The sequence below is a fragment of the Gymnodraco acuticeps genome, unplaced genomic scaffold (assembly GCF_902827175.1).
Source record: "Gymnodraco acuticeps unplaced genomic scaffold, fGymAcu1.1, whole genome shotgun sequence".
NCBI lineage: Eukaryota > Metazoa > Chordata > Actinopteri > Perciformes > Bathydraconidae > Gymnodraco > Gymnodraco acuticeps.
This window is the reverse complement of record NW_022990235.1, coordinates 366,006-392,527: the sequence shown is the minus strand read 5'-3', so window position 1 is coordinate 392,527 and position 26,522 is coordinate 366,006. Positions and strand designations below refer to the sequence as shown.

General features: G+C 40.4%; 1 protein-coding gene across 2 annotated transcripts; it reads left to right on the top strand.

The window, feature by feature from the left end:
- Positions 1–399: 399 nt before the first annotated feature.
- Positions 400–26,416, top strand: iffo2b (intermediate filament family orphan 2b). Of its 2 annotated transcripts, none has more exons than XM_034219268.1 (9): positions 400–1,413; positions 17,673–17,733; positions 19,343–19,438; positions 20,897–21,067; positions 21,609–21,757; positions 22,218–22,416; positions 22,562–22,660; positions 23,243–23,482; positions 24,429–26,416. In XM_034219268.1, exons 1-8 carry the CDS (start codon positions 938–940, stop codon positions 23,474–23,476), a joined length of 1,485 nt encoding a protein of 494 aa, XP_034075159.1. In that variant the 5' UTR covers positions 400–937; the 3' UTR covers positions 23,477–23,482; positions 24,429–26,416. The 2 variants fall into 2 exon arrangements, with proteins under 2 accessions (XP_034075159.1, XP_034075160.1); XM_034219269.1 differs by having other exon boundaries at positions 402–1,413; positions 22,245–22,416.
- The last annotated feature ends 106 nt before the right edge of the window (positions 26,417–26,522 follow it).

The following is a 26,522-nucleotide window of genomic DNA, read 5'->3' as shown; positions in this document are numbered from 1 at the left end:
TCTAAAGCACTTTGAATAACTAGAATTACATGCCTGGTAGGAAATGTCTATGACTCTAAATGAGGAAGTGGTTCAGTCGCCTATATAATAATAAAATATAATGAGTGCCGAGATTTGCTAAAATAGCCTAAAATGCATTGATCAATTCCTCGTCATTATGTTGCACACCCTATCTTATTTAAATATGACATTAAGATACACATTGCATGTAGAAATATATCACATAATGAATAATATCTTTTAAACTACTTTCATTTAAAATGCATTGTCATAGTCTATTAATTGGTCTCTTAAAATATGCCTTGAGCCAGTCTGGGATCCTCGCCCTAAGCCAGACGCGAGAGAAGATAGGAAGGGAGGTGGGAGGGGCTGATGCTGCTGAGAGTGCCTAGTTTAGCACTTTGCAACATGATCCGCGCACACCACGAAGAGGCCGGGCTCTGCGGTGCTACGTCCTGCCAGCCCATCGCAGCACATGGAGACTGGAGCCATAGTTAACGGCGAATGACAAAAGGAAGAAGGTGGACCATCTTCCGCTGGCTATATGAACCAGCTCAGCATCAGCAGCGACTGACAAAGCAAATTGAAACAGAGATGAGGGTGACGGGAAGTGCTGCTGGTGTTTATTTCGATCTGCGTCAAACCTCCTACAGAAGATAATGCCCTCGGTGCCTCTGAAGGGAATTTCTAGGTTTCTTATTTACGCAGGGGTCCATGTCAGTATCTCGGGGTAAACACCCAGCAGGGACAGTGATGGTCACCCCGTCTCCAGCAACCTCACTCTCAGCATCTGCATTGTAGGGTGAAACTCGTCCTGGGGGGTGGGCTTGTGAAGGAATATGCTATGCAGAGATAACAACTAAAATTTATTTTGTCGTTGTTGTATACAAACCAGACAGAGCCATAATTGGATTACCGGGTGTAGTTGTTTGTCAACATGAACTCGATGTATTTCTCCGACATTCCGCCTGGGCCGGTGTGCAACCCTCCGGCCGGGTCGGGCGCAGTGACCAGCGCCCTGCGAAATGACCTGGGCTCCAACATACATGTGTTGAAAACACTCAACCTACGTTTCCGCTGCTTCCTTGCCAAAGTCCACGAACTTGAGAGAAGAAACAAACTGCTGGAGAGCCAACTGCAGCAAGCTCTGTTTAAAACGCAGTACCGACACCTTTACTCCCGGGAAGTTGCAGTGCAGACGGACGGTCCCGAATCTCGGTTACCGGGCACCATCTGGAGTTTTACGCATGTCCGGAGGCAAGGGGAGCGCTATGAGACCGTGCGGCGGCCCGGGGTCTCGTGGTCGCACCCGGACGGAGTTGGGGTCCAAATAGATACCATTACACCAGAACTGAGGGCTTTGTATAACGTGTTGGCCAAAGTCAAGCGGGAGAGGGACGAGTATAGGAGAAAGTGAGTACCAAAACCAGACTGAGGTTCATGTTGTTGTATGTGCTGTGGATACTTTCTCTTTCAAATATTTAAAAGTTTCAGACTTTAACATGCAATCATCATCGCCATAGTTGACAGGTTAGGGTAAGGGCTTGGGTTATATTAAATGCTGTCTTAACATGCTGTTTTAATTCCCCTAAACATGGAAATGTCTTGTTATATCATATTAAACTGAATGTATTTGGTTTCTCATCTTAAAAAAAAGACATTTAAGGACATCACCTTGGCATTTTGGAAATTGGGATGGGCCTTATTTCTTTCTACTATATTTGCATGGGAGTAGCAATAAATAAGGCCCTGAAAAATGTTGCTTGTGGCCACCTTTTTTTCTGGGCCTCTATCATTACTGCACAGAGCACACTCATTAGCTACACAGAAGTACAAATGAAGCTGATAATAGGTACACAAAGAAGACTATCACAGAAGCACTTATTGTAAGAGTATTACAGGAATATTCAAGTGATCTCATCTTATTCCTAAATGATGGCCCACACTGCAGTCACGAGAACTTGAATGTAGACGTAACGTTTAAAAGCGGAGTAGTTGTCCTAATGTTGTGCTACATTAAATCAAGACACCACATAATCAATATTGCTCTCAAATATAGGATGTCTTAGTTTAGGAAGTTGTTCAAATGAGAGCTGAATACGCTGATTGAATAAGTTGTTTTGTATAAACACAAATGTTCTTCAATGTGAAGATTCAGTGATTTTCTCAGGAGCATTCTTTTCAGGTATTAATATTTTAAAGGCTGTGTGAATTTTTTTATAAACGCAGTACCGACACCTTTACTCCTGGGAACTCACAGAAATTAAATCTGTGCTTGTTTTCATCTAAACATCACTGTGTGACTTCCAATTAATGTGCTTCCCATGTGGGTAGGGTTAGTCAATGTCACCAGATGCTCATCTGACGGTATGATGAAGAGATGGCAGACATTGCAGTGATAGAGTTACATTTAAGGTAGTATATCACATGAAGGATGTCCGATCCAAGCTCAGCATTTCACAGATATTTTTTGCCGGCATTGAACATCTGCTTCTCACAGTGTTAGGCTATTCCTTTACATTACTTAGTTCCCACCAATTGTTTTAATTTAGACACATTAATTGGGTTTCCTTGAGGAATCATTGTAGAAGTCCTGGCTGACTCACGTCACTGCTGGCCTGCTTGGCTGGCTACTACAGTGAGACATGCCAAGCAAACGCCTGCTTCTGTTTGCTGCCATGATTTAAGCCGAAAGGCATTTTAACAGGCCTCTGTCTGACCGATGAGGTGGGCTATGACGAACGCTGACTTCCCTGTGAGTGCACTGACTCAGTGACACAGAATGTGCGTGCTCTCCCACTCCTCGGGAAACTGGATATCCTGCCCAGTCATTCCCTCGAACACCAGCATATCCTTTTTTGTGCACTTCTGCTCGAAAAGATGGACGGCAGTGACTGGGACGTCAGCCAAATTAAAAACTGCTGCAGCTCAAGTCCAAAATTGTAGATCTCAAAATGGAAGCTTTTGACTTTATAAGTGATTGAAACATCCCAGTTGCTTTATAAGAAATACAAAAAGCTAATGCACTTTGCATCTTCACACATCAAACCTCTATCATACCTCCAATTGGCTGATGTTGACTTATTGTTAGACTGGTTTTCTATAGGTTTAATTAATAATCAAAAAAGGGGTGGTGTTTGTTTACATTATTCTTTAATGACACTCACAAGGCACAAGGTGTCCAACATGTTTTTTTGTCTTTTCTATCGCTAGAAAAGTGTTGAACGAGACACATAGCCTCTTTTTATTGACCAAAAACCTGGCAATCAATCTGTTTCCGTGCCTCTCACTTTCCTTCTGCGCTCTGAGCTGAATAATTGCATCACTGCTGGGTTCACCTCCCAGTTGTTTTCTCTCCATCTCCCAGTCCTCACGTTTTACCATTCAAACCCCAAGCCCCATCCTGCCAATCCTTTTCTGTTCTGCACTCTTTCTTTGTGTTCAGCCATTCCTCCATCCTTCACTCCACCCTCTTTAGCCCCCTCCACCCCTCGGCTCCTGTTTATGTCATACAGACTGCTTTGTAAGGCATCCTCAATCCTGACGGAGCCCCCCTTGTGCTCCCACACTGCCCCACTGATTTATTAAAGCTTTACGAATGTGGACACACACAAGGAGATGGATGGCAAGCTGTCCCGTTTCTGATTTGGTCGCTTGGAATCATACATTGATGCAATCGGTTGTTTACCTCTTTCTCATCAAGAGACGATTGTCTAAACTTTAAGCAACACTGGGTGATTTGACATACGTTGTTGCTTGTAATGAATACATGAATAGGCTCAAATATAAAATAAGAGATAGAACAGATATTATTTGGACCAAGGAATTTGAAAGACTAGGAGCCAGAATTGCAAAAGTGCTCCTAAAATGAAACTTATGACATTGCGTAATACATTTGAAAAGGTTTTTCACCTCTTAAACTCAATTATTTTAAATAAATCTCCTCTTCAGTAGCTTTAAACCAAAAACAAAACACAGACGCAAACAACTGCTTAAATCTGCTCGTAGACATAATACTAACTAATGTTTAGGAAAAATACTTAAAAGCCATTCTGTGTGCCAATCTTTCTCGACTTCCACCTGAAGACCTTAGTTACAAAAATACTTTTTCAGATGGGTTGGTTTTCTTTTTATGTTACAGTACTTTTTGTAATATCTCTTGCCTTAAAAGTGGAAAAAGCAGAGAAGATTGTTTCAGTTGGAATTCTACAGTCACATAAAAGTAGAAATAAGGTTCTGGCACAATATATATTTCTGTTTAGTTATGTCCTCAATCATCTACAGTTATTAGCCATACTCTGGAAGAGAAAAGTTAATTGCTACATAATCAAAAATCCTTTTGGTCGAGAATGGTCTTGTTCTTTCATAGCTACAGGATGTATTTGTGGATCTGTAAAGCTCTTTAACTGATTAAGTCCACATTCTTAACTAATTTATATAATTGTTCGCCATTGAACACAAAAGTGTTCACGCACACAAACACAGTTCCTCTCTCTGTTTCTCACACACAAACAGCACATATAGCTGTCATAAATCAGACAGCCTGCTTACATGAGCGTCCACTCAGTGCCACAGTGTCTGGACTGTGGGGTTACACACCTCTCACACAGATAAATTACAGAGCAAGGGAAATGGGTAAGGTCAATGCCAGTGGTCTCATTTACAGTGTTTTCATCCCACTGCCTTGCATCACTGTGAAATGTATCACTTGGGCTTTACAAGTCTCTGTCAATTGCAATTTGCCACCAACATGAGAGAGCTAAACATGCCAAACACTCACGAAAGTATTTGTGTCTCTGCAACAAACTGTATATTCACTGAGAATCGAAACCGCAGCTGGCTGTGACAAGGAGGCTGTTTTGTCTAGTATTTACATGTTATACTGTTACTGGAAATATTGCACACAGCTTTATCAGATTACTGCGCAAGCTCAAAGCCATCATACCAGTGATAATATGTTAAGGAATTTTCATAGAGCTGTACCAATCAAGATAAGGCTAGTTATTTTCTTATTCCAAAACACCCCAAAGATGAGAGCCCAGTATACAATTGACTGTATTTACATGCATATCTGTGGAATACACGTGATGTTCTTAAGAGATGATTGCACAGAAATAAAAAAAAGAGGAAGAGAGAAGGACAATTTACATTTTGTATACCATATTTTAAGGTGCAATGCAGTGTTCTAGACATACTGTAGTGCTAAAGGACACACAAGGCCTCTCCTAATTGGTTGTTTATTACATCAGTGATCTGAGGCTAAACTTCTGTCCAGGAAGGTGACAATGGGGGCGATGCTGAATGTATAGTGAACATTCTCTGGGCCTCCTGGGCATGTTCCTTCTGCATGAATAATTCATGTAAACTGATTTTAGCTGTGTGTGCATCAATGCAAAGAGAATTCACAAAGTTCCTCTTTGAGGCGTTGATCTTCTGTGATTAAGAGAGGTGAAAGTCAGAGCTCTGCATCTCTTTGAAAGTATGATTCGAGATAATTACAGGGTGAGGTGGACTGTAAATCCAAATCTGAACGCAGCATTGTGTTTCAAATATCTTATTACCTCACAAAGATGGACGAACTGCGCTGATGATGATCTCTTCAGCCTGTCTCTGTCTGTCTGGTGCTGACCTGCCCTGCGTGTAATCCAGGCCGTCTATTCAGGAGAGGGATTTTCTCTAAGCCGTCACCTAGCACCAAGTCTCCAACTTTCAGCCGGCCCTGCACCACATCCTGGCACGCAGCCGCCGCTGTGAACTGGGGCCTCTCGAGTGGTCGACTCCCTGCTGCTGACATACACAGAGAGCTCAGTTCACTCAGACCACTGAACCCCAAATTACAGCCTATATTGTTTCTCTCCTATTCCCATATGGGGTTCACTTTGTTTAAATTCTTGGGTATTTTTAAAGGACCTATTTTTAGCATTTTGTAGATCATTTTCAACATGCTGGATTGAGCTTAGTGGAAACATCCAACCAGATATCTTGTGCAGTACCTCCATTGTTGTTCAAGAACACTTCAAGGAGCCACACTACTGCACTTTTTCTTTATTATGATGAACACAGGCCTTCAGTTTATTTTAAGCGAATCCAACATACAGTACACGGTCCAGATCCTAGGGGTCAGGGCCTCTCAGTGGATTGCAAGATAAATCTCAGGGGTCCTGAGATGACTGTTGTTAGAAAACAAAAAAAGAAGCTCATTACTGACACACAATTATTTTCTGGCTCCATCTTTGTCTGTTTTTTTGTGAAATGGAGCGTTTCACCAATTTAAGTAATTTACCAATTTGTAACATCACTGTAATCGAACTGCTTACATCTCAAATACCTGTTCAACTTGTGTTATTATAGGCGATGTTTGGGATCACTGCACTAGATCACCAAATGTGAATTAATCCGCTTAGATTTCTTTACAATCTTCATAGGGCCCAGTGGGCTTCAGCCTAAGTACCACAGAAAGGGCAGAAAATTAGGTGTAAAGTGTTGAGAGATACATTAATTGTGTGCTGTGTTTTTAGGAGAATGTATCAATAGAAGAAAATACAAAACAATACCAGACTGTCCATTGAATCAGGTCATTATTAAGACAAGAAAACAGAAATGTGTTTTTTCTTTAACTCTCTATTGATCTAATTGAAAGGGAAACTGTGTGATCTGTGTCATGTGTGTTTCCACCTCTGCTCCGTTGTACCTTTTGTTCTCTTTGTGCTCTTGTCTGGAGCTGCTGTGCGGTGCAGCTGTGGTTGATTATTCATGGGTATCGATACATCTGAAAGCAGTGGCTCGTTGCCATGTTTAAAAGTGCAGAAATGCACCTGTCTTCTGTAAGCAATGAATGCATAGAGAGAGTGCGCTGAAGGGCTGGTGGGTGTTTTCTTTTTTAAGAAAAGCACTGCTATAGCTTTTTTTGTGGCCTCAGGCAAAGCAGGAGATGACGTACGGTTATATTGGTCAAGTAAATCTAACTAAAGTCCATAATCATCAGAACTTATCCTATTCCTAACACATTATAATTGAACAAGTGTCTTAGCCTTTCTGTTGAGACCTGCTCCGTTTGAATAGCTGTTGCACCTAAAGGTCTAGATGTGCTGACACAGCATCCTGACTTAATAACAACTGTATTTCAAAAGCTTGTTATTCCAGGGGGAATGATGTTTTGCCAGGCACAACAAATACACATAACTGAGCAGTATATAATGTATATGTGCCAGATAGAAGGATCATATGGGAGATTCTTGATAGGCTCTTAAATCTCCGGATTCCTGCATGCTTGACCTTAACCTAGACCAGCTGTGTCTCCTCGGAGCTTCTTGAAAGTCTTGATTTAGTGACAGATGAAGTGCTTTAACCTCCTGTGGCACTCATCCTGTGGTTTTCATTATAGTGCTTACTGAAGCAAAAACACATTTTAATGGACAATCTGTGTGTTACCAAAGTCGTTGTGCCAACAGAGGAATGTAACACATAGCTGTTGCTCCCAACGTAATTGGCTTACTGGTTATGTATGTTTCCTGATATGGAGGGGGGAAGTCTGTTTGAAATGTTTGCATGTATCTGGATGTGAAATGGATGTGCATATATGGAGCTAAACATTTGCAGATTGAGTCTTTACAGTTCAATTATTGTTGATTTCCAGTGAACATTGGTTTCACACAAAATTGCTAACAAAATCAAAATTCTTAGGTTCCGTTGGACAGGTTGGCTTTTCTTTTTTTACTAATGCCTTCGCACCAGGGAAAGGCGTGGCCGAAGGCTTTCTGTTTTAGGGTTGTCTGTCCTTCCATCCCATTCTCGTGAACAGAAAACCTCAGGAACGACTTGATGACATCAAGACATGAATCTACAAATCTACAAATGTGTGAACTTCTTTTTAGCCAAATATGAAAAATTCACCTGCGAATTATGACAATTTTACAAAAATGTAAATTCTAATATTATGACATTTTGGACACACATTGATGTATACGAAAACTTTTTTTTACAATACATGTTAAGTTAAGGAACTTGTCATTCCCTCTCCTCTCAATTGTATGGGCTCAGAACAGTCTCATAATACACACATGCGCACAGAAGGATTCACACTTGTATTTCCGGATCCACACTTGTGTTTTTCAATGCACACACAAATGTGTTCCGTTTCATATACATGTAAATAAAATCCAAATACAGAAAAAGGTTTTACATATGTATTTTTGATCCTCACATATTTGTTTTCCATTTAAATCCCCTGAACCTGCAAACACAAACAGCTTTCTGTGCACGGATCGCTGTGCATTCGTGTGTGGGTTTTTTGAGACTCCCCTGACGGTCAGCCGATTCGTACTTGTAATTATTTCTATCTATAGCCAATCAGATGTCTCCTCAATTCTAAGCCAATCACATGAGCGCGCCCCCACGAGGGTAGATTTATTGCGTTCATGACGTAGCGCTTCATGTACGCATTTTGCGCAGTCCGGCTAATCTCAGGACACCCTCCACTCTCAGTACAGCGCCACTTTCCGAACAGGAAATGCACGCAAATACAAGCCTTTATATTATTAAGGTACAGTGCCACTTTCCAAACCATTGATGAATGCTTGTGTACACAAAAACGGCAGGCAAAACCGTTTTAAATGTGTGTTTCCTGTATGGCGAATACAGCTGCTTTATTTATGTCTGTATGAAGTTGTTGTGAGTGTGGAGGGAGCAGCTACAGGTTAGCTTAGCCTAATCGATCAGTGCACTACGAAGTCAGTGCTAGACAGTGACCTGTTAACGGGGGGGAGCCCCGCCGGTCATTATCGGCCGATATTCACTCTTAATAGTTTGATCGGTGCTCTCTATAAAGGCCGATCAGGAGAGCTGGATCTGATCGATATGGACATAAACGCGAGTGAAGTATAACCGGACGAAAGAGAGAGATCAGATCAGCTGCTGAGTCTGATGCATGATCACCTGATGCTCCGCCCTCTGTTTAGCGAGCTGACCGGACTGCGCAAAATGCGTATATGAAGTAATCTTACCCTCGTGGGGGCGCGCTCATGTGATTGGCTTAGAATGAAGGAGACATCTGATTGGCTATAGATAGAAACAATTACAAGTACGAATCGGCTGACCGTCAGGGGAGTCTCAAAAAACCCACACACGAATGCAAAGCGATCCGTGCACAGAAAGCTGTTTGTGTTTGCAGGTTCAGGGGATTTCAACGGGAAACTAATAAGTGAGGATGAAAAATACATATGTAAAACTTTTTCTGTATTTGGATTTTATTTACATGTATATGAAACGGAATACATTTGTGTGTGCATTGAAAAACACAAGTATGGATCCGGAAATACAAGTTTGAATCCTTCTGTGTGCATGTGTGTATTATGAGACTGTTCTGAGCCCATACAATTGTACCCAGCATAATGCTCCAGTAAATTCATAAAATTGTTTTCCTTAAGCCTCATCCTAACAGCTGACATTAAACTCAACATGAACAAAATAATCAACTGTCCACCTTAACCTTTATTTTGTGAAAACCAAAACCATTAAAATGCACATTTGAGTGGCTGGAACATGATAATCTTACGAGTCTGCTACAGTAGTTGATTAATAGACTGGTTCAAGAAGTAGAGTGGGTCAGATCTGCGAGGTTGGTTCCACCCCCGTCCTTGAACACTGAACCCTGAAGGTCAGTGGCCTGCGTGGCAGCTCGCTGTGCTTTATGGGTAAATGAGAGCCACATTTATAAAGGCACTATATGAATGCAGTCTATCTAACACAACACTCAAAATGGAAAACAATTAAATCTCAACATACGGGGGAACTGGATGTACTAAAGTAATTAAATAATAACTGGTTTAAAAACCAGATTTCCTCACAGTACAGAGGCCACAGATTTAAAATTACTCCCGGGGTTATTGCTTCAGGTGTGTTTACCCAGCGGTACAAAAGACAGCAGTGGTGATGTCTCATTGCTCTCGGATAATTTCACTGAACACACCCTGACCGGTGAGGACTTGTGCCAAAAGGGAACATCTTCATCTTGTTTTCTTCTTCACTGTCACTCCCAGGGCAACTCCACCCGAACATGGCCTGGGCATGCAGACTGCTGGTTGTGCTCCGATTCTTGTGCACTTCCTATAGGAATCTCACAAATCTGTCATTTGTCAACCACAACATCTAACTCAAAGCCCCTCTGTGAAGTGCCTTTACAAGTTAAATGTCCTAACATTGTACTGTGTGTGTGAGTCAACAGCCAGGGATCAGAGCTATTATGATCGACCTATAATTTGGATTGCAAAGACTGAAATAAATGGAAAATAACCGCAAGTTATCCGCACAAAAGGGTGCTTTGATGGATCAGGGGTGGGGTCATTTTGCGTTGAAGATTAATACCGCACCTCTGTATAATATAATAGTTGATTATTGATTGATTTATATGATAGTTGTTATTTTACTACAGTGTAAATAATTTGTATACGAGTCAAACATTATTTTAAAAATCTAACTTTCCCGTTGCTTGGTCATTCTTAAGATAGTAAGAGCGGTTGTTGACATTGACTTTTTTTAACTTTATGCCAGTTTTCCCAGCAGAGACATTTAGCTGTCAATCATTATAAACATAATAAACCATTACGTTTTGGGCGGTTTCACCGTGGCAACACCTTTGCATGTTTCGACAAAGATCTTGTCACGATCTGTGTTGTGTTTTGTCTTGTCTTGATCTGTCTTTGGTTTCCTGTTTTATTTTGAAAAGTGTTCACCCCCCGTCTTGCCTGTTGCTTTCTGTCTCTGTGTTCCCTCCTGCCTGAATACCCGATTGTGTTCACCTTGTGCCCCTGTGTTTTCTCCTCCCTCCTCACCTGTGTCTTGTTTGTGTGATTAGTCTTGTGTGCATTTAAGTTCTGGTTTTTCTGTCTGTCATTGTTAGATCCATGTTGTTGTTGACTGTGGTCACGGGGGAGAGTTCTGTATGTTACGTTTAGCCTTAACATAAAGGTATTATCTGTTAAACCTGCATTTGGGTCCTGCCTGCTTCGCTCAACCCTGACAGATCTACCATTAACAGTTTTGACATTATCAACACTTACATAAGTTCATTTGAAGTCAATTACCCCAACATTCTTTCATTTAGCTTTTTGGTCACACCTTAAAGTAGCAATCTTACTGTACATGCAAAGATTACCACATAAACATATTTCTTCTCTAAAGGTCTTGACATCCAAGACAAAAGTAAAGAAACAGACTTTAGGAGCATTGGGCTATATAACTAAACTTTGATTGATTTAGTAAAGCAATAAGACAAAGCATGTGCGCAGTGCAAACAAGTCAATCTCACACCCATATTGTTAAGGGAAAATCAGTTTGGCAATATTGTGGAGCTGGGTCACTAGGGAGGATTAGACAAGTTACAACAGGTGCTCAATTATCTGTCAGTCCGTTAAGAGAGGATCTGCCAATGTTGTACCAAACCCTTCAGATAGATTCTTTGATCAGTTAACGTTAAACCGTTCATTATAATCACACCTTGTTCCAAATAAATGTCAGGAACATGATTTGTGTTCAGGTTATATATATACATTTTGTTAATGTTGCTGTGTTGTGTTTTAGCTAGTCCATGTTATTCAAGAGTTCATTCTGCCTGAACTTGCTTCTCAAAGCTCCTTCAATGTTGAAATGGTTCCATTGTGCCAGGATTTAGAGTAAATGTCATACATTAAGTCGTTTTAGTCTGCTAATGATGCATGCAGATCCCCTAACACAAGTGATGTTTGTAGAAGCTTCTTCCCTGTTTAAATGCAGTACAAACATATGGTTGTGGCAAGAACTTTAATTAAGGGGCCAATGTCTGGTTAAAGAACATTCATCAAACTAAAAGATGACATTTCCCAGTCTTAATGTCTTTTTATCTAATCTGTTACAAAACATACATTACATCCCAGACTTTGACAGGGGCGTACCAAGTGATTTGTGCTGCTAGAAAAGGTGGCGGCTTGTCTAAATGTGATTCAATGCTGCACTTAGTAGGACTTGAAATAAAAAGTTGAGTAGAGAAAATAAAAAAGTACAAAACTACGAATTTGTATTGAAAAAATAAAGCATACATTTGTATTTGCCAGCAAATCGGCATTCACAAGTTGAATGACCTCAAAGAATGTTCCCCTATTTCGCAAAGCCCAATTATTCATCTGTTTCCTGTTTCCCTTCTGAAGGAACCATGCCATAAAGGGAAAATACTCCGTGAGAGATATCTCTACAACTTTGTAATCCTTTGATTGAAGGCAAGATGAGCAGACCGATAGAGAGAGATGGGATTGAATGATGATGAATTCAGGATGCTGTCTTCATATTTCATAGCAAAGCTGAACTGATTTGGTCATCATAGTCATATTTTACAACACCAAGGTCTCAACCTATCTGTTTTTTTGGGAGGATAGCCATCATCTGGTCAGGATTTGTGTTGGTTGAATTCTAACGACAATCCTATCAGCCTCAACTGTACTTTTATTTAATGCTAATTAACAAATGATTGCTTGTTTACATACAAAACTAAAATGGTAAATATTATACCAACTAACCAACAATATGTTGTTGTGATTTATGAAGCAGTTAGCATTTAGCTAGCATGACATAGTCTTGTTGCTGCCGTCAGACCTGCAGCATAAGATTCTATGTAATCGAGTCGTCATTCAGAAGCAAGACAGTTGGGAAGCAAAGAAGGTTTTTTACCTATTATATTACATTGATCAATACCTACCTCTTTCAGGAGTAGAACATGTTCTGTGAATATATTTAAAATGTTTTTGTATTCTATGAAGTTACCACACATATTTAAACTTCTCCTCTTGGAAACAGGATATAAACAAATTCAATACAACATTACAACAAAAATCTGTCTATTAGCTATTAGCATAATTTACTCCCTCCCACTGTTAATGGTGGCTTGGGAAAATGTCTGCGGTCACTTAGCAACATGAACATACCTCATGCTCGGCCTGCTGGTGTCTGTGTCGTGTCTGGGATGGGATGGCTATATTTAAGTCTCCCCATGCCTGTGAAACATAAAGCAGAGGAATAGTCCGTCAGTGAGGTCAACAACTCTGTGCACAGTTTATATGATTAAGTGAGACAGAAACTCATCTGCATGCACTTCCGATCACACGGTTTCCATGGTCACAAGATGGCTTGAGAAGATGGGGAGATAGAGGATAAATATGTATATGTGTGTGTGCGGCTGTGTTATGGATATGGCTTGAGGTCATGGAAGGAGGTGGGGCAGGGCAATGAAATGAGCTTTGACCTTGGTGGGTTGTCTCGTCAGCAGAGACCCTCGATGTGATCCATTTCACATCGCTGCATCATTAGCACGCCACACTGTGTCTCTGTGGAGTCATCGGGGCGTTCAATCGATGACCTACTACACACATATCTCCCCCTTTTTTATCTCTGAGGAAAACCTTACATTGCTTACTCTTTCAGATCTCTGTGCCGCAGATACTACTTCCCATCACGCTCCTCCTATCCGCCCAAAATTGTTGGAAGAATCTGCTCTGAGAGTAAATCATGGGTTGGCTTGTGCGGCGTATAATTGCACACAGGGTGCGGAATGCTGGAGTCATGGAGAAGGCATTTTATAGGCACCTATGGGATCCATGGGAGGAATTGAATCACTCTGGACTCTCACATATGATTTGTCAAAGCTGTCAGAGGCTTCATTTCATACGAGCAACTGAATGGATGTTTGTCCTGCATGTAGCCAGATATATTGATCCTTCAATCTGTTATCATATAACACTTCCTGTTTTACTATTGCCTGCACTCGTGAGAATGAATTGTAATAGCCCTATTAAAATCTCATTAAAGTGTTTAGACGTTTTCTATTTTATGGGGCCTTGCTTTAGAAAATGCACATGACCGTTTGTGTCACAAAAAATAACAATTAATAAGGGCTCTACTGACAGAGCTTTGTAATTTGAATTATATTATTATAATGTGTATACATATAGACTTTAACTGATCATAATTTGTTTACAGTATACTCCACTAACCTCTGATTTTGGCCAAACATTACAATCCTATATCACCTAATAAACCCTAAGGCTTATACACAGTTTAATCTATAAATAACAAAGACATTACCTGTTATTTAATTTTCAGGTATTTATGAGTGTATGTAGGAATTTATTTTTGATGTTTGTCAGGAATATGGCCAAGCAACAGTTTAATTTATGTACATAGCTGCCAGTTAAAAAGGTACACCTAGCATAAACTAATGCAGTAGAGATATGTTGATTGAAATACTGATTATTTTGGATGCTGTTGTAGGTGTATAGCCTATAGGTGCAGTTACTTGTTATGATAACAATAAACATTTAGATAGCATAAAGTTGTTAAAATCAAATAGTTTGAGGAGGCAGCATCTTGAGGGGGAAATATAATCAATTAGAAGTACTGTATTAAGGTCTCTTAACGTTTAAAGATGAATCGGCTCTAATGCATAGGATCAGTTTTGGAGCTTGTATGATGTAATGTATGGTTACTGAGAAATTCAACACAGCAAGTAACACGCTTTAGTATTGCAGAGTTTAAAACAGGGTGTTGTCCTACTCACTTTTTTATTTGCAATGAGCAACAGAGGCTTTGTGGATTGATATGCAACCACACCTCAACGTTTTCCCTGAGCTCCTTTGGTATTTACCGCCTATTGCATTCGAACATCATATACAAATGTGATCATCAAAAAAAGAAGCAATCATGAAAAAGCAACCTTGAGATATCATGTTTTATGATTTTATATCTGGAGGCTATAAATCAACCATTTATATTAAATAATTATGGAAGCCATGAAAATATCTCTATGAGCCCTGTAATTAAAAAGTATCAAGCACAGGAAATTAGTACAAAAGATTTGGATGTGTCCTCCGGCACAGCGATGGGAAACCATTGAGGCAGCCTGCGTGCAAACTCCCAGACATACCACACAAGGCAGGGAGTGTTTGTTGGCAGGTGCTGCAGGAATGCTATTGTCCAATAGACAAAAAATGTATGAGAAAATGTCAGTTTGGTGTAAGACACTGTATTTATCTCCCATACTGTTGCATTTCTTTAACCTCCTAATTCACCATGTTTCATTAATCAAATAAAATGTCGTTTTTTTGCTTCCATCAATTCTTTTTTCAATTCTGCTTAAGCGCTACTGCAGTTAATCATGCGTCTCTGAAGAAAACTATTCCCTTATTAGATTGAGTAGGAGGAAACATTACCCAACCAATAACCCAACGTTATAATAGAGATGATTTGTTCTGTGCAGGACTTTTAATTATCCCAATGTTAATTAGATAGTATATTTATGTTGATTACATTTTGGATCTGCTTACTATCTGTTTAAGGATATTTCTGCTTCCCCCAAAAGGAAAGGAAACCACTGACTTTTCCATTCAGTGTGCTTTGCAGAATGAATTAACACATCTGTAAGACCGCACAGTTATTTTTTGATTTATAAGAGCAAGATTACAGAGGATGTGTCTGGCGGTAAACAGATGTCTATGAGTTGACACCATAGGTTGACACAGGCTCCAACCCTCCTGCTGTCTTTGTCCTTGTAAGGAGACGCCGAGTGTGATCGTTTGACTGAGTCACACCAAAGGTACAGGAGAACCAGAACCACAGCTATGTCACAGGCCAGAATACTTTTGCCGTCTTTGTTTGGATAAGCTATTTTAATATGGATGCTCGAGAACAGTCGGTTGTTTTCCATTAGACTTTTATGGTTTGCTGAATTGCTCTGCTCTAATAGCAGTGGCTGCTTACTTCTGTCAATGACTCTATTACCTTTGATAGATGATATAAGTGGCTTTGACATATTGTTGACGAAGGGAGGCTTTCCCTCTATCAGTAGGTCAATTTAATCATCTTGTCCAGTTATCACCCACGGCATTGAAGACAAGGGTGGTGGTTTCTGCAGGAAGTGACAACACAAGTGATGCAGATGCTTTCACAAATGGATTCCTGTCTGCAGAGGATGTGATGCAGTCATGAACTCCAATGACCTTAGCCAGAGTCCTGCGGCAGACAGGCAGAGTGTTGTGGACACAGTGAAGCAGCTCTGCCAGCATTTTTAGAACAAGGCTTCAATCCCAGTGCGAGCTGGCCCGCCCTGCCAAGGAATACTTCTCCCTAATTAGACAGTATATATTCAGTGTGTCCTGAATGGAAACAAGGCTGCATTTTGTTGAGAAAGTGAAGCATGTTGTTGTTTGTGTAGCTCCATGGTAAAGGCTATGTGATGTCCCAGAATGCAGTAGTGGTCATCAGATGTCACCTTTCCCTTTTACACTTAACACATATAGACACAAATCTTCCCACCAGTCTCACACACAGAAACCCCCTTTCATGTTATCCTCTAATGTCCTCATCATGTGTCCCACAGTGGCTCATCCTCACATGGGTGGTTGACACTGTGCGACTACTTCATTTTACTGAATGAATTCCTCCTCCATTCTGAATCTTAAACTCTCTTTTGGGAAGCGCCTGTGACTCAGCATGCCTGATGCCTCATATCCAAGGGAACACGATGACTTAGGAGCGTGCTGAACTGAACGATGCAGCGTTCTGTGACTTGTGTACATTACGTACTGCAAGGCAATTATAGACGCTCCTAATTCTGTTTTTACATAGCTGCCATGGTGCAGATGAGTGATATGGCCTGTCAGGAAAGGGAAATAAAATGGTATGCTAATTATAGCTCGCAGTACATGGGTCGGGGGTTCTGGCACCTCATTTTTGCCATGCTAGCAGTGTGGCTTTCACAGTTGGTCCGCCACTTTGATCCAGACTAAAATATCTCTGTTGGAATGATTGACATGTTCCTGATGAAATGTAATCCTTTTTGTTACTCCTTGACATTCATGACTAAGACGCTAAATTAAGACGGCATACATAGTTAACATCGGCGTCATATTGTGGCATTAGCTTTTAGCTCAAAGTCTTGCTGTGCAGCTTCGCAGAGTTGCTTGCACGACTGTAGACTAACTTGGGACTTTTTATATTTAAAATGTATGAATCCAATAATATGAGCTGCTCTTTTGAGGGTGATTTATCTGCCTAAATGGCAACTACAGTATAATGTAATGAGAGATTCAGTCTACCTTATCGTCTAGTAATTGTAATTGATAATGGTTTAGCTTTAGCACAATGGTAGGTAGTGTTAGCACGTTAAGCTCTATTCGTGTAGGTTGTATCTTTGTCAATAGAATGACGAAAGATTTACATTTCCTTTCAATTGTCATCACTGAGATCTTGTAACTCACTCCTGAGACTTCATAAGGAGAGAAACAGCTAGTCTGAAGGAATTCAGTCTGCAGCAGATATACAGATATACTCCACCCTGTTGGTTTTGCTAAAGCTCAAATGTCCCTCTGTAGTCACTCAAAGGTTAAAAAACGATGTCTGTGTTTGGAGAAGGAGGGGTCTACACTCTATAGTTTTTGTTTGAGTCAGTGGGGTTTTTAAGATGACTGTACAAAGGAGGGAAATAGACAAAAGATTGTAAATGGGGGGGAAGTGGGCGTGAACCCACACTGTCAAGGGCATTTTGTAATCAGAGCTGGAAGTATTATCACCACAAAGGTACCATGAACCAGTGTGTTGGCCCTCAGGGGATGGGCCCAGCAGTAACTGACCCACCTCTGTGCTCTGTGTTGCAGATGGGAGGAGGAGCTGTCCAGACGAGAGCAGCTGGAGTCCACTGTGGAAAACATGCAGCAGGTTGGGAAAAACCACAATGAAATATGTTCCACTAACACGCACAAGCTATTTGAGGCCTTTTCAAGAACCATTTAACAAATGCCACAGGGAGCGCCAATACAATCACAGGAACAAAGCATGTAGGCCTATAGACATACATTTTTCAAAAATGCTACTTCAACCCATGCATTTACATTTGTATATAGCTCAGTGCTGGTGTTTTGTTCTGTGTGGGATCAGCCAAACTGGAAGCAGGAGAATGTGTTAAATTAGGAAAACCATGTTATAAAACCCATCAGAAAAAGTCTGTTGGCCTCAAAATGCTTTTAAACATCAAATATCACCAGCAGTCAACAATTATGTTTCTGTTTATAGCCGGCAGAGGAAGTAGATGTAGAGGCTAAATCAATTTAAAGTGTCCCACCTTCAGGCTACATCACAAAACACACGCCATCCCATCTGCTGTGAGTACCTCATGTGGTCGGCATCCTTCCCGTTCTTATCTTTTGAACTAATCGATCAGTGTCTGACAGCATGTGTGTTGGCTTGGATTCTGGGTCAGCAGAACCTCAGATAGAGAGGTGGAGTGCTTTTACTTTTTAGAGCACACAGACGGATGCCACTGTGTAGGCAAGAGCTGGAAATCTGTTCGGAGATAGTAAATTCAGTGCAAACAGCCATTTATTGTTCAGGGCTCAGAGCCAAAGGGCTGTTACCATGTGTTGGCATAATGTGTAGAGCAAGTGGCACTCCTAGGGACATAATACAGTCAATAGGGTTAGCCCTCCTTTTTGTTAATGGCTGGGAAACAGTTAAGAAGCTAAATAGAATTTTAAGGATTGGTTTATTTTTCCAGGCGTCCAGTCAGAGGTCTTGATAATGAGTTTAATGGCAATATTTTAGGCCCTCCATAGTGAGGCTGGACCATAAAAGTGATATTTTTCAAACATCCTTAGTACCGTTTGAGTGTTAAGAGTTAAAGAAGTTGTGAATGTAGTTTAGATGAGAATGGGTTAGATGTTTTGTAAAGCCACATTTTAAGTTGAACCTCAAAGAAAAAGCTAGTTATCTTGGTTACCACGTTTTTCGCCCTCTTGCTAAGAGATATATGTGAAGACCGATTTCATTTGTCTGTACGATAAATATAAAGGTACATGCACATCTGGTTAGCTTAGCTGCCATTGTTGCAGGTGAACTAAAATGGCTGCAACAGACAACATTTACCCTGTATTGGGAAGCAACTACCTGCATGTAAGTATTCCAGATGGTTTCCCTAGATACCTTCTGCACCAGTTTTAAAAAAAATTGACTATCTGTTAATTATTTCAGTAGCAGCTTACATTTGCATCATCTCAGTTATGTACATGTGGAAAGGAAAGGAAACTATGACCTCTAAGCACTGATCATAAAAAGATCAAACAGTAACCAATATGGAAATGTTTAACCTGATAAAAGCTGTATTTGATTAGAAGAGCATTACTATCTGAATGCAAGACTTTGAGCTACCCAAATGTTTGTCACAGTATAAAGGGTTAGGGTTTGGGTTATTTTACAAGTTTAACGGGGTAAAGCCCACTCCACTAACCTTAATACTGTCTTTTTTAACTCCGACACTGTCACATCCTTCTAGAGTGCCCAGGAGTCCACCGAGGTGCAGGATGAGCTGAGTGAAAAGGTGGACAGACTGAAGGCTGAACTTGTGGTCTTCAAGAGTCTGATGACGGATGTAAGTATTAGTTCAGTGCTATGGAAACTATCTATTTGCCTTCACAGCGTAGACACAGTGCTGTGTTAACTCCAGGTTAACTACCATACTTTGTATGCAATCATGTAAACCATTCAATCAGCAGTGTTTAAAGAACATAAAATTGTTTCCCAGCACATTACTAAGCGTCATTCTGATAAAGGCTGTCATTCATACAGGTTCAAACAATAACACCAAACACACACCCTTCCTTCTTTCCTTCCTTCCTTATTTGGTAAGAATATATACTGCCAGAAAGCTTCCAAGACAAGCATTCATTGAAAACAGCTCAAATAGCAGCTGTAGATCAAGAGCACTTCCTGTTCTGTACGGCCGGGTATTGTTCTGTGGAAGGTCTGCTCGAGTGTGATATACAGTTATAATATGCTGCGCTGGGTCCATTCACAAACAGTGCTTGCTCAGGGATAAATAAAGTTAGATGTTGTTGTTTTTCTTCTTTGTAAAAAGCTTTGTTGATTATCTTGCTTCTGTACATTGTAGATCTTTCATATTATTTTCTGTCTTTAACTTCATCCCCTATGTGTGAATCCAGAGACGGGTAAGTGACTTAGAAGAGATCTCTTAGACATCTCATATCTTGTGCTCTAGATGTTGTAAACCTCTTGTCATTGCTCCTTTTGTTAAAACTTCCATTCTAGCATGAAGAACAGTATATGTGACAATTTGCATGATCCGAAATTGTTAAAACTATTTGGATCGAGTCTTCAGTTTGAGTATTTTTTCAAGCGAATATGTAGTACATTTACTATCTACGCGTTAACGACAATATCATTTATTCTTTTGGAAATCCTGATCGACTTTTTTTATCACTTCCTGACATTTTAAAGACCAAAAAAGAGTTTAATTGAGAAAATAGGACAAATTAATAGAGTAGTATGTGTGAGTTGCAGCCCTATTGCATATTGAATAATGCAAACCAGTGTAGTGTAAGTAAGTATCTTATTCAACCTTAAGTTGTTTTGTTCCTGGACAAAATGGGTAGCAGTAACAGTCAAAACAGGTAACACAAACTTCTCAAAGCGTGAGTTAAACGAAAAGGCCATTATTATGTTATGAATAAAAATGCTAATTTGAATTATATTACAAAGATGCATTGTAAACATAAAGGCAAAATTAACTCTTAAAAAAGGGTTTAAAAAACGTTAAAGTAAACATGATATTAAAGGTAAACATTAAGATACTAAATACTGTATATGACATTAATTCATTGGCTTTCAAATACACTAAAACTGCAAAAAACAAACTCAAATGGAGATTATTTTACAAACACTCAATTTGTTCATTAATGGTGACCAACTGAAGGCGGTCAATATGAGTAAATCAGTACGGCAGTAAATCCACTTTACGCCCTGTACGTGTGCATGTGGTGAGAAGGTGTCTGACACATGGCATTTAACACATCTGTCCTAACTCACGCAGCAAATGTCTGACCTGGACACCAAGATCCACGAGAAAGCCCGGCGAGTAGACATGGACATCTGCAGGAGGATCGACATCACGGCCAAACTGTGCGATGTGGCCCAGCAACGCAACTCAGAGGACATGTCGATGATGTTCAACGTCAGTCCGGCCCGGTCGCTGCCGGAGAGGGTGGGTATACATCTGCTGTTTCACTGTTTGACAGTTATCTCAGGAGAAATATGAAGTATCTTGTGAAGACAACAGTCAGCACTCTGTTAATGAAACCAGAGCTGCCAGGGGCTGAATCTGTATAGTGTGTCGTTTCTTTCCCCCCCGCTGGTAATAAACTCAGTGACCCAAAAGTCGCAAACACGCACACAAACATACACAATAGTTATAGTAGTTACTGTTACATACGTATATGCATGCACATACACAGTGAAATGTGGATAATCTTTGCTGCACACAAGGTTATCTACGCGGACAGGGCTAGCTGGAGCCTGAGTATACTGTAAATTCACTGTGAATCAAGCTGGTGGCTTCTCTTAATTTAAACAGACTAAAGTAGATCCTGAAATGAGCTGAATCGAGAATCAATTCTGAATTGAATCATGACTCCAAGATTTAAAATGGAAATACCGAAAGACTCACACCTCTACCGATGATGATTAGGCATCAGTAGTTCACATCAGCAGGCACATTTTTTTGATAAACTATTTGTGTTTCTCAGGGTGCCGGGGCCAGCTGCAGGAGGAAAGAACTTAAAGCCACGTCTGACGAGGAGATGTCAGAGATGGATGCAGAGCCGAGCCCTTCAGAGGAGGACGTCCCCGGGTCGCTCAATATCACGGACGAAATGAAACGCATGCTCAACCAGCTGTGAGCAACACATACATGCAGCAACAATGCACACAGACCCAAAACACTGCATCAACACCACACCAGCAAAGATGATGTTTTGATGAAGCACTGTGAACTCCTTCATCTCCCTCTAGTGCATGTATAGAGTATCACAGAGTACACTATGCAGATATAGCTGAAATCAGCAGATACAAATATTATGAACATTCATTTGCTTTGTTAAAGTCATATTAGTTTTGTTTGGATGCTCCCTAATGGTTTACACTATGACCAACATTGGCCATTTTGACCTCTAAATATCTTCAAAAAGAAAGTGACTGCTCTGTGTTTCCGTAAACTCTTCCTTCCATGTCTTTGTCTTCTTAGTAAGTGCATCCCCTTCTTTGCTTGTGTCCTCTGCTGAATCTGTGGGCCATTCTACTTTGTCTTTCCTCTCTTCCCCCTGTTCTTTCCGTTCTCTGTCTTTGTCCCTATGCAGACATTCAGATAACTCCTTTGTTGCCAGGCGCGAGACGTTTGATATAGACGACGACTGCGACAGTCTGACGTGGGAGGAAAACGAGGAGACCCTGTTGCTGTGGGAGGACTTCACAAACTACAACGTGCCGAGCGCCTTTACTGCAACACCCGGCACGACCGCCAGCTGCTCCAATGGAAACGGTGAAGTGGCTGAGCCAGTAAGTCCTGTCTGCATTCATGGACCTTTTGCACAGTACATGTTTTTTTAAACTAATGCAGGGCGGTGTGTAGATCATTGCTATGGTGCTGTGTCAGACATTTACTCATGCATGATGTATGAGACTTCTGTCTGTGCTCTCCAAGGACTCCCAGGATGGAAGTCTTGGCAGCCTGATTGATCAAACAGAGTCCCTCTTTAAGACCAGAGAGGAGCAGTACCAGGAGACCATCGGCGAGATCGAGGTAGTGTGTGTGTGTGTGTTGAAAAAAAAAAGACCTTGTGGGCACAAAGCCTGAATAAGGCGTATTAAAAAAACGTAAACAATTAGTGATTGTTGGACATTATTTCCCCACATTGCCATGTAAAGAAACATGGAAAACATTTAAATGTTTTTTAAAGTTGACTTGGTTGTAAAAAAAAAAAAGGTTGATTGACAACTGATGTGTTGCACATGTATATGTAATCATCATGTTACTAAACTGACTGCTAAAACATTATATATATATATATATATTCATTATGTGGAATATAGATAAGTATGTAGGGTTAAGGTCATTACATTCAGTTATGTCTATGTTCAAATTGTATGGCATGTGTATAGTGAGCATAGCCTTTTTTTCTATCTTTGTGGTGGTGGTTTTTTATTTTATAAATCCGTAAACAAATGCATTCCTTGAACGTCATTACGTACTCCCAACAACACTGTGTGGAAACCAGGGGTAAAGCCACGAAAGGCATTGCTTCAGTCTATCCTCCCAAACACCGGTATTTTTTACCCCCTCTCTTACATGCTAACTCTTTTTAAACCTTTCCCCTTACTTTAGTTTGAATTGGCCACAGCCAAGAATGACATGAACCGACATTTGCACGAGTACATGGACATGTGCTGCATGAAGAGAGGCCTGGATGTGCAGATGGAGAGCTGTCGGCGGATGATTAAAGGCGGCAGGAACTCTCCCTCCGTCAGCTCTGTGGCCAGCAGCGACTCAGGGAACACAGACGAGATCCAGGACGAGATCTTGGACAAGGACGCAGAGCCTGAAGTCCCCGTTAGTTGATGCATGGTAGGGCGTTGTCCCGTCTCTTCCTGAATGCTACTCATCGTCACAGGGGTCAAATGTGTATAGAGCTAAACCCTGCTAGAGGTGGAGCAGCCTACATCTGGGCCTGTTGGATCTTTTAAAGTTCTGATGGCGGTGCTTACTGGCGCAGACTCAGAACTGGTGCTTTTATACTATATCTGTTGTTTAGGAAGTGGTGGTGGTGGGGGGGGGGGGGGGGGGGGGGGGGGTTGTCTTTGCTTCACATAAAGAATGGGTGCAAAAATAAAGTCTGAGCTGTGCTCTCTTCCTCACTGCTGCCTCGCTGGATCCTTGTCCAGAGCTTCACTTCATTTAAGGGGAGAGAAAAACTATTCTCTAAGATTTTAAACTGGCTGAGAAATATTTTGTACAAGTTCTTACCCTATTAATGTCCTTTTATTCTAAAGGAAATGAAAATAGTACATATTGTGCTCCTCCACATAGCATTCACAAGAAAGAAACATCCATCTTTAGATTTATTTGTTATGTTTTATTTATATATTTTGCTTGCAATCCAGATTAAACTGTTTGGGGTTTAAGTGTCTTCTGCCAAGGAGACAGAGCAAGGAGTGGAGAGAATGGTGTGGGAGTTCTGTCGGTTTCTGAGGGAACTCTGCAGAGCTGCCAAAGTCGACAGAGGAAAGGAGCACAGTCCTTTGAAGCTTTAGAGCACTACTGAAGTTCTATGCAATTTAGCCGGCCTTATTTTTGGACTGGCTTGTACCGTTCCTCTCCAATACGATTCGCCTTTCAAAGCAAAGCAGGGGTTTTCTATGTATTACTTTGAGATTTATTTGTTGTTTGTGTGCGTGTTTGAGCGTGAAGTTACCTTAGTATGGGACTTTGTTTTTCATGGACATCAAAAGTTAAAACTGGAACAGTACCCCCTCAACAAGAGACAATTAATCTTTTTCTTTTTTTTTTAAAGGACTATAATTATCAACATCTGCCAGATGTCCCTACTTCTGAAACGCGAAGGTCACTGTCTTGATTCTGATGCACTCTGATCAACGTGTATTGTGCATCACATAATGTTATTTTAAACGGCTAAAGTCCAATATATTTGATAAAGTAAATCTAATGTGAGTTATCAAAGCCAAACAATGCCCTCAAAAGTCATAAGAAAAACCAAAGGATACATCATCTCCTGACATCTTAGTTTTTTTTATTTAGATGAACCTGTTGTGTATGTGTGTTTTGATTATGAGCTGTCTTCTGCTGTCCTGCAGGGGACTCTGTTCCAGACGGGTTGTACATCCTGCTTTGGCTCTCCTGAATTGGGGCTAAAAGTGTCAAGACTGTACATAACAAGCTGTAGGCATGTGATCGTATACCCCAGAGGCCTTTTTATTCATCACAAACACTTTGCAACAGAGCGAGAAGTCTCACGATTTCTCTTCTCAATGCTCCCACAGGATAACCGTAGCAAGCGATCGAAGCATGGGGACATAAGTGATCTTTTTATCACCTCTTTGTATTATAATGTATGTACGGTTTGCTGGATCAAAGAATAAGTGCAACTTCTATCCTGAAGTTTTACAGATCAGAATGTTAAAACGCAGGCCTTTTGTTGTTTCAGCATGTTTGTGTGGAGAAAGGGAGCTATGAGTCTTTTTTTTTTTAACGTAATAGCTGCAATGCAGACTTTGCGTCAAGCCTAATCAATAATAATTATATTTGTGACATATAATGTATTTTTCACTGTTTTTTCTAATTATTCTGTTAACCAAAAAGTGTGTTGTCACCATACTCTGCTTTATTGATTTTGCAACATTATTAAACAGACGATTCTGTCAATTATTGACCATATCAGATCACCCATAATAAAAACGACATAAGAAAAGAGTGAGGAAGTGTCTCACTCATGGAGATCCTTCATATCCTCTTATGAGTTGATGTAAAACCAGCCTGATAAATAACAAAGGGCCATTCTGTTATCGCTACTGTTCTTTTTATTAACATCAAAGGCATATGTATTGATTCAATGACTGTCTTCCAGAAACAGCAACACAGTTCGCTCTTCCTCGTTAAAATTGGCTCACACCACCATCACACTAACCAGCCAACCAAAGCAAAGTGTACAGTGAAAGGACAGAGGCATAAATCCAGCTATAAATCCTACTAACTCTCAGTGTTTGTCCATGCATACCACCACACGTGTGTTTTCAAACTTCTTGCAACAAGTCTTGCATTAAGTGCATCGTCTCCATTTACTTCTCTCAGATCAGGTCACATTCAAACGACATGCAGTCGAAATAATTGTAGCAACCCTCCTTAATGAATGTAGCTTGATTGGAGGCATGTTCTAAAGACCTCACATGTAAAAGCTGAGCAAAAACCATGTAGCTGTTTAAATCCAGGGATATATGGTGTGCTGTGATTTGGAGACCTTGGTATGGGTTGCTTTACTAAATGGGTTCTTACCTGACCGACTTACAGTGTGCGGCCTAGATGTATGTGACTTAGGTCAGAGTGAATGTTTCATATTAAAAATGTTTTTTAATACAATTGGTTTTTATCAGCGTGCGGTAGGAATACACGGTTGTGTTAACGGTTGTTTCAACTAACAGTTGTATATGTTCATGGCATACCTGTTTGCTGTTATAAGTCATTATTTTTCTGAGATCTTTTATTTCATAAACAGGAGATTCAAGGTGCAGCAATACTTGTGGCCATATTAGGGTAAATCTGTATGGATTCTGGTCTTTGTGTTTAATTTGCATTACAGGAAGCATCCTGTTTGGTTCATGGTTGATTTGTCTGCTTTAATTTAATAGTTTTATTTCTCATTATTTTGTTTAAAATATTCATTAAATGTTTTCATGTGGGTTTGGGGCAGATTGTTTCAAAATGATGAATGTACTCAATTGTTTTTTGGGGGAAAATGAAATAAAATTGTGGTTTGGAAAAGAAAAATCAAGGCTGTGTTTTTTTCTTAATTCTTTTCACTCATTCAAAAAGATTAAAGAGGTTTCCGTGCCATTATAGTACACTTTAATGCTCTGTGAAAAAGTGCATATGA

Excerpts from the sequence above, each read along its gene's own strand:
- iffo2b (XM_034219268.1), top strand. The coding sequence starts at position 938 with ATGAACTCGATGTATTTCTCCGACATTCCGCCTGGGCCGGTGTGCAAC. Across the intron at positions 17,734-19,342 it reads CTGTGGAAAACATGCAGCAG|AGTGCCCAGGAGTCCACCGA; the intron begins GTTGGGAAAAAC and ends ACATCCTTCTAG. Across the intron at positions 22,661-23,242 it reads AGACCATCGGCGAGATCGAG|TTTGAATTGGCCACAGCCAA; the intron begins GTAGTGTGTGTG and ends CCCTTACTTTAG.